This window comes from Diospyros lotus, chromosome 10 (assembly GCF_014633365.1).
Source record: "Diospyros lotus cultivar Yz01 chromosome 10, ASM1463336v1, whole genome shotgun sequence".
Lineage (NCBI taxonomy): Eukaryota > Viridiplantae > Streptophyta > Magnoliopsida > Ericales > Ebenaceae > Diospyros > Diospyros lotus.
The window spans coordinates 30175331-30188795 of NC_068347.1; the positions used below are offsets into that span (position 1 = coordinate 30175331).

Below are 13465 nucleotides of genomic sequence, written 5' to 3' on the forward strand. Positions count from 1 at the left end.
CGAGTTTAAACTCTAATTTAGAATTTGACTTATAAACTAAATGAGTTTGTGCAAGGCAAAACTTAATTCCATTCGGCTCACAAACAAAATTCGGAATAAATTCATAAATATTATTATTATTAGGTTTACGAAATAATTTTTTTTATTATTAATTTAATATTTTGTTATTTTTCATTGCGTTTGTAATAAAAATATTTATATTTGTTTGGATAATAATATTATTATATTTATTTAAAAATTTATAATTATATTTTTTATTATATACATTTTTTTAATAACTTTAATTAAATTAGCTTTCAACGAGCTCGGTAAATTTTCAATGAGTTCGAGTTAAATGAACCTAATCTTGTACGCCGACAACTCGACTGGCTGGGTGGCTTGCGACGGCCAGATGCCCTTCCGGGTGGCGAAGCCGTAGTGGGTTCGGCCGTCGCTGCCTTTGTAGCTATCGGTGAAGGAGGAGACGAAGCAGAGGAGGCCGCAAAGGGCGATGACGGCGGCGGCGGCGGACTTGTTGGAGTCGCTGCACTGGCGGTTGTTGCCTTGTTGGTGAGGACGATGCCGGTGGGAAGAAGGTTAGAGACGAATATTTCCGCAACTATGAAAAAGTCCAAAAACCTTTTTCGGTCATTTTTATAATTTTAAAAATATTTCGGGGTCATTTCGTAATAAGTTTAAAGTAGTGGCCATGAACGAGGTTAGAGACGGAAAAAGTTCCGTCTCTAATCACTATAATATTAATCCCAGTGACGCCTGCCCTAGTCTATATCTCTTACCGTCGTCCCTCTCTCATCGTTTCGACTTGCCGCCCGGTTGCTTAGTGCCGCTGTCGATTCAAAATTCCAATTACTTGGTGATGCCGTTGATTCACAAACATAAAATGGGCTGAGCCGCCGTCGATTCACATACACAAACTCTTGGCTTAGTTGGCTCTTCGATCAGCGACCATCCGGCTTCTCTCTCTATATGTATTTATTTCAGTTTTGTACTGTATTATGTATATTTATATATTATTTGTATGTATGGATTTCTGTTATATAAATATACGTGTATGTATATATATTATACGAATCAATGAATCTTCTATGACTGTATGGAATATTTATTTTTCTAATTCAATACTATTTTTGTAATATATAGTATGTAATATTTATAGTTATGTATGCAATACTTATTATGTGAATGTATCTAATACTTGTAGAGTATTTACTGTTAACGTATGTAATATTTTTATATTTGAATGTATTATGGAATTTATGTTTATTTTTAGATTAAATAATTATTTTTTATATTAAAAATTCTATTTACAAAAATACCTCTTTATATAAACATATTTTTTATGTGTTTTCTCTACGTTTTTGTTTCCTATTTTTATATAAAAAATGTCATCCCTCCATTTTCATTTTATATCGTATCCATTTTTATTTTCGTGCAACCTAAAAAACAACTTGGTAGAATGGTAAATCTAACATGTTACAATGTAGAGAGATCACTATGAAATCAATGACTACCAATGCTATACCAAAAAAAAGGGGAGAGAGAGAGAGAGAGATCTGTACCAGAGGACCTTGTATTTCTGGTTATGCTTAAAGTTTGTGCCCTTGAGGTGCAAACCGTGCGATATTCCTTGTACATCCCCTTGGGCTGCTACCTTGCAGCTCAGAATCAACTTCCAAAATATCTAGGAATCTGTTATGCTCTCATCAGCCTTGTGTCAAATGTATCATCCCAATAAGCTATATCATTATTTTCATCAACCAGTAAGCTGATGAACAAGATAGGTGGCATCTTTTCCAACTAGCAATGGATAAAGAGGGACAAGGTTGGGACAAACTGCAATTTCCATAAAAAAAAACTCGGAGAGGCCAAATATGACCTTCAATATTCAGAAATTACAGCCTACCATGTGAGATATCCAGGGGGAAGACAGGATAATTTCTCTTCAAAAAATTATCTCGAGGAAAAGTGGGTGTTTCCATTAGTAATTTGTAGCAGTTATGACAGGGAACTTCCATAAGAGGTTTCACTTGGAGAGTCACAATAGCAGTTAGTTGCAGTTATAGCAGTTTCACTGGCAATTCATATAGAATCTTTGATAAAGGACTTTTCTTCGTAAGAAAGAAAAAACTTACTATCTTTGGGATCTGATCCTACACTGTTGCTCAATACCTTAGTGGGTTGACTCTATTACATAAGTTGATTCCTAACTTTTATCTCACATCATGACATAAGTAAGCAGTTATTATTGTATCGGCCTAAAACCTCGCTAATTGATCTTTATTATAAAGTATATAACTTTGACCATAGGGATTAATTTCTAGTTGTATAGGTTCATAATAATTATGAAGAACCATTTTGCCTTAAATAATAACATTTGTATATTTCCCTCCAACACACAAGCATTAATTTTGATATATTCAGAATCTAGAAGATAGACCTGAAAGAGGAAACCATAACTTTTTTGGAGCATCGGGGATTCAACATGTCTACAAGTGACCAGCAATATCAGGGGAATTTGACTGGTCTTCTTCCCCTCAAAAATCTGCTCATCCTTAAGATGCTAAAGAAATTCAAACTCCCTAAATTATTTCTCAGCCCTTCATTAAAAAAATGACCAAAGATCAGAGGAAGGAAACATCAATACCAAGCCAAGTAGTCCTATGTCCAAAAATGATCAATTTTCTCCTCATCAACTCAAAATCTAGCTAGAACCATGGTTCTTTCTCACTCCAGCTGCTTTATCCCAATAACCTCCATTAGCCAAGACATTTGCTAGAAGTACATAAATTCTAGGATCATTAGGGTAAAGTTCCACCAACTTTCTCGCAGAACGTGCAACAATTTATGTATTTCCATGAATTTGATAGGCCCTCAGAAGAGCTTTGAACACTGATGGACTGGGCTCTATTGGCATGCATTGATGAATGCTTCTGCTTCATTGAGATAGCCAACTCGACCATAGAGGTCCACAACACAAGCATAGTATTCTAGTTTTTTTAGCTGAAGGGAATCATCACTTTTCATCAACTCAAAGTACTCAAGTCCCTTTTGTAGCAATCCAACACAACTACAAGCAGAAAGCACAGTGAGGAATGTGGTCAGACCTGGTTTAACCACAGTTCTTCTCACTTGCTCAAAAATGGCAACAGCTTCCCTGCCATGCCCATGATTAGCAAGCCCTGAAAGCAGTGAGTTCCATGAGAACAAATCGTGTTTGTCCATTGATAAGAACACCTCTTTTACATCAACAATCTTACCACATCTTGCATACATGGAGATGAGCCCATTCTGAACGAATAGGTTATAAACACATCTAGTCTTGAGAACTAGAGAATGAATTTGTTTCTCCACTTCAAGAGCTGGAATAATTCCAGCTGCTCTTAAAATGCTCGTGAATGTAAAAAAGTCACTAGTTATGCCTCCCTGCCTCATTTTAGAAAAGCAGAGCATCCCAACTTTTCCTAATTCAGAGTAACCAGCAATGGCTGCAGTCCAGGAAACTAGATCCCATATTCTAACAATAGAGCAGATCCTATTGAAGTCATCTATGCTGCTGCCACATTCTGAATATGCAGTTAGTAATGTAACTGTTACGTACATATAAGCCTCTAGACCTTCCCGGATTACACGACCGTGGACTTGTTTGCAATGATCCAAATCACTTGGATAATGAAACGAACTCAACAAGCTAATATAAGTCACATAACTTGACTTGAGATCAAACTGCAACATTACTCTAACTAAAATCATTGCCTCATCAGATTGTTGATTCTGGGCATATCCAGTAACCAAAGAAGTCCAGGTAACGACATTTTTGTCTGGCATTTCATGAAAAACTTCCCTTAAAGCCTCAATGGATAGACACTTTGCATACATAGATCAAACCCGTTCCCACAACAACATCATAGTAGAACCCAATGCACCCGAGCACCCAATTCTTGGGCTTGTAATTGTGCACAACCAGCCATAACTGTTGAAACACTACTTTGTGATGAAGTTATCATTTGTCCGAGCATCTCTAGAAACAAATGTATAGCATTTTCCATGTACCGGCTATGCACATAGGCAGACATCAAGGTATTCCAAGTAGCCACTTTTCTTTCACGCATTTCCTCAAACATTTGTTGGGTGGAGGAAATAACGCCACATTTACCATACATATCCACAAGAGCATTGTTGATATAGACATCTAAGTGGAAACCCATCTTGACCACAATGGAATGAAGATGAGTACCCATGCAGAGCAAAGCCGACTTGGCTGAAAAGGATATATGTTTGCGTAGAATGTAAAGAGTTTGTAACACAGATCCTAATTGGCTCGGACCAATAGGGTCAACATCATACTCGTCGGTTTTGGCACAACCCCAAACTTGACTGCTAAAGGAGAAGAAACTATCATTTGGGTATAAACCTTGGTGCGCCAAAGTGGCGGAAAATGCCAAATTGGTGGTTTTGACTAATACGACATGTGAAAAGTAGTAGGGAATCTTAAACTCGTCTTCTCGTGATTGCTAAAGATTTTGTAGTAAATGGTTTGGCATTCCCTATTTTCTCTTACCATAAAGGTTAAATATTAATAAATAAATTAATTAATATTTAATCATTAATCATTATTCATATAAGTAATAAATAACCTATATTACGTCATTTTTCAAAAAAATAAGAAATAGAAACATGGGGAAACACGTAAATAAAAAAAATATAAGGGCATTTTTTGAAATATAATTTTTAATATAAAAAATTATAAAACATAATTATTCAATCTAAAAATAAACATAAATTCCATAATGTATTCAAAGAAATTCTAGAAAAAATTAAAATTTTTGAATTAGAGACAGAAAAAATTTCATAAAATTTCGTTTCTATTCGTGGATAGAAATGCGTTTTTAAATTGGAAACGCGTTTTTGATATTTTGTTAATATTATGAAATGACCACAAAAAATTTTTGAAATTGCAAAAGTAACCCAAAAACGTCTCTTGGCATTTTGAAAATGGAAACGTTTCAGAAATGCCGAAATGATGCCCCTGAGAAGTTTCCATTCATCATAGTAAATAACTAGGTTGCACGGAAATAGAAAGGAGAAACGGATACGATATGAAATGGAAATGAGGAAACAACATTTTTCAAAAAAGTATCAAACGGAAATGTGAGGAAAATGTTTATTTTTAGATTGATTAACTATTTATTATGATTTTTTATATTAAAAATTATATTTACAAAAAAATTCCTATATTTTTTTTATTTACTCGTTTTCCCTGCATTTTTGCTTGCAACTTTTAAAAAAAATACCATTTCTGCATTTTCATTTTATATTGTATCTATTTCTCGTTTCCGTGTAATCTAGTTATTTATTACTTATATTAATAATGATTAATGATTAAATACTAATAAATATATTAATTATTTTATTTATTAATATTTAATCTTTCTGGTAACAGAAGGAAGGGCAAACCATTTGCTGCGAAACCTTCAAGCAATCACAAGAAGATGAGTTTAAAATTCCCTACTACTTTTCACCTATGGTATGCATCAAAAACCACCAATCTGGCATTTTCCCGCACTTTGGCCCACCAAGCTCTATACCCAGATGACAGTTTCTTGTCCTCCAGAGGTCAAGTTTGGGGCTACACCGACTCCAGTGAGGACGTTGTTGACCCTATTGGTCCAAGCCTCTTGGCTCAGTTACAACGTGGGTCTGTGCTACAAACTCCTTACATTCTGAACAAATTTATATCCTTTTCAGCCAAGTCAGCTTTGCTTTGCGTGGGTATTCATCTTCATTCTGTTGTTGTCAAGATGGGTTTCCACTCAAACATCTATATCAACAGTGCTCTTGTGGATATGTATGGAAAATGTGGTGTTATTTCTTCAGCCCAACAAATGTTTGAGGAAATGCGTGAAAGAAATGTGGCTACTTGGAATACCTTGATGTCTGCCTATGTGCATAGCCGGTACCCGAAAACTGCTATACATTTGTTTCTGGAGATGCTCAGACAGATGATATCTCCATCACAAATTAGTGTTTCAACTGTTCTGGCTGGTTGTGCACAATTACAAGCCCAAGGACTGGGTGCTCAGGTGCATGCTTTTTGTTTCAAAGTTGGGTTCTGCTATAATGTTGTCGTGGGAACAGGTTTGATTGATATGTATGCAAAGTGTTTATCCATTGAGGCTTCAAGGGAAGTTTTTCATGAAATGCCAGACAAAAATGTCGTTACCTGGACTTCTTTGGTTACTGGATATGCCCAGAATCAACAATCTGATGAGGCAATGATTTTAGTTAGAAAAATGTTGCGGTCTGATCTCAAGTCAAGTTATGTGACTTACATTAGCCTGTTGAATTCATTTCATTATCCAAGTGATTTGGATCATTGCAAACAAGTCCACAGTCGTGTAATCCGGGAAGGTCTAGAGGCTTATATGTACGTAACAGTTACATTACTAACTGCATATTCAGAATGTGGCAGCAGCATAGATGACTTCAATAGGATCTGCTCTATTGTTAGAATATGGGATCAAATTTCCTGGAGTGCAGTCATTGCTGGTTACTCTGAATTAGGGAAAGGTTGGGATGCTCTCATATGCTTTTCTGAAATGAGGCAAGGAGGCATAACTGGTGATTTTTTTACATTCACGAGCATTTTAAGAGCAGCTGGAATTATTCCAGCTCTTGAAGTGGGGAAACAAATTCATTCTTTAGTTCTCAAGACTGGATATTTTTCTAACCTATTCGTTCAGAATGGGCTCATCTCCATGTACGCAAGATGTGGTAAGATTGTTGATGCAAAGGAGGTGTTTTTATCAATGAACAAACACGATTTGATCTCATGGAATTCACTGCTTTCAGGGCTTGCTAATCATGGGCATGGCAGGGAAGTTGTTGCGATGTTTGAACAAATGAGGAGAACTGGGGTTAAACCAGATCTGACCACATTCCTCGCTGTGCTTTCTGCTTGTAGTCATGTTGGATTGCTGGACAAGGGACTTGAGTACTTTGAGTTGATGAAAAGTGATGATTCCCTTCAACCAATAAAACTAGAACACTATGCTTGTGTTGTGGACCTCTATGGTCGAGCTGGCTATCTCAATGAAGCAGAAGCATTCATCAATGGCATGCCAATAGAGCCTGGTCCATCAGTGTTCAAAGCTCTTCTGAGTTCCTGTCAAATTCATGGAAATACAGAAATTGCTGCACGTTCTGCGAGAAAGTTGGTGGAACTTTACCCTAATGATCCTGGAATTTATGTACTGCTAGCAAATGTCTTAGCTAATGGAGGTTATTGGGATAACGCAGCTGGAGTGCGAAAGCTTATGTGTGATAGAGGAGTGAGAAAGAACCGTGGTTCTAGCTGGATTTGGAGTTGATGAGGAGAAAATTGATCATTTTTGGACGCAGGACCGCTTGGCTTGGTATTGATGTTTCATTCCTCTGATCTTGGGTCCTTTTAGGTCTGAGAAATAATTTAGGGAGTTTGAATTTCTTTAATATCTAAAGATGAGCTGATTTTGAGGGGGAGAAGGCTGGTCAAATTCCCCTGATATTGCTGGTCACTTGCAGACATGGTGAATCACTGATGCTCCAAAAAAGTTCTGGTTTCCTCTTTCAAATCTATCTTCTCGATTCTGAATATATCAAAATTAATGCTTGTGTGTTGGAGGGAAATAAACAAATTTTATATTTTATGGTAAAATGGTTCATCTAATTGCCAGTGAAACTGCTATAACTGCAACTAACTGCTATTGTGACTCTCCAAGTGAAACCTCTTATGGAACTTCCCTGCCATAACTGCTGCAAATTACTCATGGAAACACTCACTTTTCCTCAAGATAATTTTTTGAAGAGAAATTATCCTGTCTTCTCTCTGCATATCTCACATGGTAGGCTGTGATTTCTGAAGATTGAAGGTCATATTTGGACCCTCCCAAGTTTTTTCTTTGATGGAAATTGCAGTTTGTCACAAACTTGGTCCCTCTTTATCTGTTGCTAGTTGGAAAAGATGCCAGTTATATTGGAAAAGTTCATCTGCTTACTGGTTCATGAAAATACTGATATAGCTTATTGGGATGATACATTTGACAGACGGCTGATGAGAGCATAGCAGATTCCTAGATATTTTGGAAGTTGATTTTGAGCCGCTAGGTAGCAGCCCATGGGGGTGTACAAGGAACATCGCACGGTTTGCACCTCAAGGGAACAAACTTTAATCATGACCAGAAATACAAGGTCCTCTGGTAGATTTCTCTCTCTCCTCTCCCTACATTGTAACACATTAGATTTACTGTTCTAACTAGTTGTTTTTGAGAAAGAAGTTCTAAGTGAATGCTTTCTTTCTTAACCTGCATTGAGCAGAAGTTTCTGAAAATTTGTCGGGTGCTTTTTCTTTCTTCCTATTTTTTTTTTCTTTTATATGCAAGACATAATTCAATAGTATAAACATGAGCTGAGGTAATTTGTCACTTTGTTCCAGTTGAAATATTTAGCACGCAATTTCCTGCCCTTCTCCATTTTCCAAAGAAAATTTTCTGTCTAGTTTTGGAACTATATTTGGAGAAGGGGAAAAAATGTAAAATGAACATTTTCATATGCATACAAAAATAAATTTGTAGATAAGTGATCTTATTTTTTTCATTTTCTTTTCACCAACAAAACCTTGTCCAAACACAGTTTAAATGTCTAATGGTAAAATAGCAACTGACTTGTTCAGTGGTTAGCTGTAAATACTGCCAATAAGCCAACCCGCCAGCCTTTTGAGCCTAATATGGATATAATCTATGAAAAGAAAAGGCTAGAAGTCACTGATAAAGTTTGTTTGTTATCTGTGGAATTAAAAAACGCAAAAAGAAAAGGAAAAAAAAAAATGAACTCCAAAATTGACCATGCTAGATATGGATTAGCTTAATCATGGTTTTTAGAACTATTTTCTAGTCTTAACTAATTTATATGAACTTTGGATTACTGTCTTCATAAATAGATTTTGGGAGAGTGAAAATATATATATCTCAAAATACCCAAGTTATAGAAAACAAAATAAAGTCATTTGGCTGCCTAGGAAAACTAAGATTAGGTGAAAGAAACAACAATCAACAAATTAGCAGTTCCAGACACCGAGGAAAATCTAACCACTAATCAAAGGCTATGAAAGAGGAAGACAGTTGACTTAGAAAGCAGCCTTGGTGTTTTGCCAAGCGGTCAGGAAAAAAACAGCTGTAATGTTTGGTGTCAAGTGTTACCTTGTGATTTTCCTTCCCCCCCCCCCCCCCCTCACACAGTTATATGACAGTTATTGCTTCTTAGTTAATAATTGTAAAAAAATATGATGGTCATTACTTTTGACATACAAATATCTTAATATACCTTTTGCTTGATCCATGATCTACTATATCAGCAGTTGTGTGCTTGTCATCTGATATTCTTAATTGATGGTCACATATAATCTTGATAACATTGCAGCTCTGTATTCGTATCATTTTGTTAGTATTAGTATACCATGGGCAATAATGCCCAATACGTTGACAATTTTATGCAGGGATTCTCATATGATTTGTTCATCAAAATTCCCTTGTTTTTGTTTTAATCATAAAAAAGGGTGTTATTATGGTTGACTTCTTAATTGGCTAGTTTCTACTTAGTATATTTTTGCTTTGATTAAGGGGATGATATGTGCACTACTTATTTTTATGTTTTTCAAGCAGCCATGATAACAAAGAAATTGCCTTGAATTGTGGAAATATGTTAAGGGAATGCATCAAATTACCTACTCTTACAAAGTAAGACACCTGTGTTTTTTTAATTATTCCTTTCTTTTGAAGATCCTTTTTTTTTTTTTTTTTGCTATTGCTTATGTCAATATCAATAAGTTCTTTTATTATTTCTGAATATGGATATATTGGAAGTATAAAATTAGGAGTATAAAAATGTCTTTTGTGGCTGTACTTTTGCAAGATTTCAGATTAATGAAATTCAGATAATTGGTATTTTGTAGTTTCAGATTAAAAAAAAAAAAGGCTGGTGTTCTTGCGGATTTTGCTTCTTGTTATCCTTTTCCTATCTAATCAAAGCTTAAAAATGCTGGTGAGGCTTTCTCACTGAAACTTGTCTAAAGATTGGGCTTTAGGAGTGCCTGAAATTATGGTATGATCTAGGCGCTGCCTATAGAGATCCCTCACCTATGCCAATCTCAAGTACCCCGCAAATCCTTCACCAACTAAGATTCCCATCTGCCTTAAATTCACTCTGCAAACTCTTGTCACCCAAGTTCTTCTCCCGTCAATGGTCACCACACAATGTCCTAAGAAATCATCCAAAGTAAGTTTGTTTAATTGCTCATCGTGCAACCATGCATTTAATTGTCTTCAAGAATTACATAATGTATATTGTCTTCCAAATTACAATAGCTGATATCCACATACCCCAAACAATGCATATATTGTGCCTCAAATACACCGCACTTGCCATTCACATAACCCAAACTAGTCACATACAAGTAAGGTTTGATTGTTGTCACAAAACCCAAGATTTACATAATATTTTATTCTAATTAAAATGGGGGACATCTACATACCCCATTCAGTACATATATTGGGCCCTAAATACATCCACACTTGCCGTTCAAAGCAACCTAAGCCTGGTCACATACAAGGCAAAAGTAAGGTTTGATTCTTGTCTCAAAAGAACCCATAGATGCTAACGTCTCTGTCTATCTATGGTCCTTCACATGACCCCGCTTAACTTCATCCTGTATTCATCTTGGGGTTGCAGATCATGAGCCCCTCCTGGTATGTCTTCCCCCGCAATTGGGAGTTGGGATCCTCAAATACCTCTCCAAGTTTATCCATAATATTCCACCATTTCGGTAGTATCAATTTTCTTTTTTGTCAAAATGACTGTTTTGCCTTGGGTCAAATAGGTGACTTTTTGACTTGTGGCTCAACCTCTCCCAAAATCCAGTCTATAGCAATTTCAATCTCCCAAGAGATCTCTTATTTACTTAAGCCTCAAAGTATGATTCATCAGGTCTCCATCTTTCCAATTTGACACTTCCCATTCTTGGCTGTACAATAACCGGCCATTTATGGCCACCCAAAGTTCCTTTTTTTTTTTGCTAATTTTTTTTATAACTCTTCACTATACTGTAATTTTCCGTCCAATGCATCTATTGGGCATCAAACATTCCCAAAGTGTATTCTGTGTGTGTGGCATATTGTTAAGCATTTACCAAGGAATAATGTTGTCAGAAAGTTTTAATATGAATGAAGTCTCCTTTAACCAAAACTCGAGCTATGAAATGGTTCAGCATTTGGATTGATTGATCAAACAAAAACAGTCTTCAAAACAGAAAAGTAATTCATATAAATGACAACATTATCATAAGGTCTTAATGTTATTCTTCTGTCTTAACAGTGTAGGAATCAGAAATGGTGCCTGAGCCCTACAAAGAGATGGCGAGGCAGCATCCCAGGTCAAATCCTGTGATTTCTGAGGACCATAGGCCAAATAATATGAAACGTGAAGCCGAGCAATATCAAGAGAAGCCTCCTAGTCATACCAAGACACTAACAAAAACAGCATCAGACACGCTTGTACCAGCATATGCCGCTATTGCATCAAGATTGCATCACTGACTGTTGCAGCCCCAACTTCAGCAGACACTGCGGAGCATGCTGGAAAGAGCACAGTACCCAAGACTCGATAGCATGTTACTGATGGCCAGCAAAAAACAAGGGATAGGGGTGTACTGTCGAAAGAGGAACTCAAGCACACGCCGGGTGATGTGAGCCTGGCAGAGAACGCACAAGGAGCTGCAACTTCATTGTGAAACAATGAAGAGATCTCCAAATCTACAACCAGAGCGGCAAGTGTATCGGCATCACTTCCCAATTCTACCATCCACAAGGTAAGTTTTTTTTTTTTTTTTTTTTCTAGCGTTCCATTTGCTGAGTGGTATACCAATAGGGAGATATATAGTAAAGAACTGAACTTAAGAATGGATGTCACAATTATAACAATTACATTTTGTAAAAAATTGGTCATTATATTTTAATTTTTATTATAATTTAGTCTTCTTTTTTTTTTTTTTTATCAAATTATGTTAACGAAAATTGATGTGATATACAATAATATAAACAAAAAAAAAAAACTTGATATTAAAACAAATATAAACTCCACTAATTTTGAGACTTATATGAATATATACCAAATTAATTTTCTTTAATAGAATTTGATGAAAAATTAAAAAAGAGATTAAATTATAATAAAAATCAAAATTTAGTAATTGTAATGACAAAAATTAAAATATAATAACTAATTTATTGTACAGTGTAAAAGTCAAAAACTAACGGCATAATTTAAATAATTTTTAAAATGCCCAAATTGTTGGTGAGGACGGGGTTGAGGCAGTGGAACCGGAGGACGGTGCCGGTGGGGAGAAGGTTGATGACGTTGGCTAAGCTGGTGAACGCCGTCTCCGTGGCCCCTCTGCCCGCCGGAGCTCGTGGAAGACGATGAAGGGGTCGTGGCCTCGCCCATTGGACGATTCATTAAGATCTTATTGGCTAATTAAGCTTCGTCCATGGCTTCAGGACCAGCATTTTGGGGTATATATTGAGAGAGAGAGATTTGATGAGAGGGTCGGCTGCTGCCTTCTGGACCAGTAATTGTAATGCACGGAATTCTCCAAAACTCAGAAAAGTAAATTTTACATCATTCAATCAAAACAACAATTGTCTGGTTGGGACAAGACGACATTGTTTATTAAGAAATGAGTAATCGGGTTAAAAAAAAAACAACCAACCAAGAGAAGATTACTCATGATATTTAACGCATCTGTATATTTTAATCAGACTATTCTTGATTTCAGTTTGTTTTAGCAAGGAGAGGTAGTTTGAGGGTTGGATATTTAACCCTTGCTTAGAAGAGGAATCAAACTCATGATTCACCAGATTATATCGGTATATCACTTATCCTTTTACTATTCGATCCATATCTTGGGGTTAACACATTTTATATTTTTATAAGTATAATAGTAGTCAAATTTATACATGAATCAATATTATTATCATTTCTTGTGTGACTTCTGTCAATTTTGATGTCAAATGTCACACGAAGTTGGCCTCCCCACGAAGGAAGGCTATAGACTATAATAATTGTAATTGTAATTTCCCTTTTAAAAATTTGAAGTCGTGGCCAGTGGGGATGATGTAAAATTTTAGATAAGTGCGTGCTATTTCTAAAATCTCGAAAGGAAAATTTTATGATAGTTACGAGACAATTTATATATAATATAAAAAGGGCTCAATACATAATTATTTTTTAATAATTTAAAAATATAATATTTAATTTTTAATATATAAAAATTAAAATTTTATATCTTAATTATTAAAAATTATTGATTTAAATCCTTAGTATGACGACAGAGAGTAAATGAAATTGTTATTTACATATATATGATATTTTATTATTTAAT

The 13465-nt window shown here is 35.6% G+C and overlaps 2 protein-coding genes and 1 pseudogene across 5 annotated transcripts; 1 reads left to right on the plus strand and 2 right to left on the minus strand.

Annotated features, from left to right (window-relative positions):
• Positions 1-330: 330 nt before the first annotated feature.
• LOC127811232 (pentatricopeptide repeat-containing protein At1g11290, chloroplastic-like) lies at positions 331-12747 on the minus strand. The gene is made up of 9 exons (XM_052350940.1): positions 12743-12747; positions 12368-12477; positions 11626-11840; positions 11425-11538; positions 9358-9455; positions 3924-4374; positions 2917-3771; positions 2713-2818; positions 331-542 (listed from the first exon to the last, which is right to left on the minus strand). The coding sequence occupies exons 1-9, from the start codon at positions 12745-12747 to the stop codon at positions 331-333; spliced, it is 2166 nt and encodes a 721-aa protein (XP_052206900.1).
• On the minus strand, positions 2393-4517 carry LOC127812328 (pentatricopeptide repeat-containing protein At1g11290, chloroplastic-like; annotated as a pseudogene).
• On the plus strand, positions 5469-12066 carry LOC127812327 (pentatricopeptide repeat-containing protein At1g11290, chloroplastic-like). Of its 4 annotated transcripts, none has more exons than XM_052352754.1 (3): positions 5469-8234; positions 9696-9770; positions 11404-12066. In XM_052352754.1, exon 1 carries the CDS (start codon positions 5490-5492, stop codon positions 7365-7367), a length of 1878 nt encoding a protein of 625 aa, XP_052208714.1. In that variant the 5' UTR covers positions 5469-5489; the 3' UTR covers positions 7368-8234; positions 9696-9770; positions 11404-12066. The 4 variants fall into 4 exon arrangements, with proteins under 4 accessions (XP_052208714.1, XP_052208715.1, XP_052208716.1 ...); XM_052352755.1 differs by having other exon boundaries at positions 5469-8226; XM_052352756.1 differs by lacking the exon at positions 9696-9770 and having other exon boundaries at positions 5469-8226.
• Positions 12748-13465: the final 718 nt, after the last annotated feature.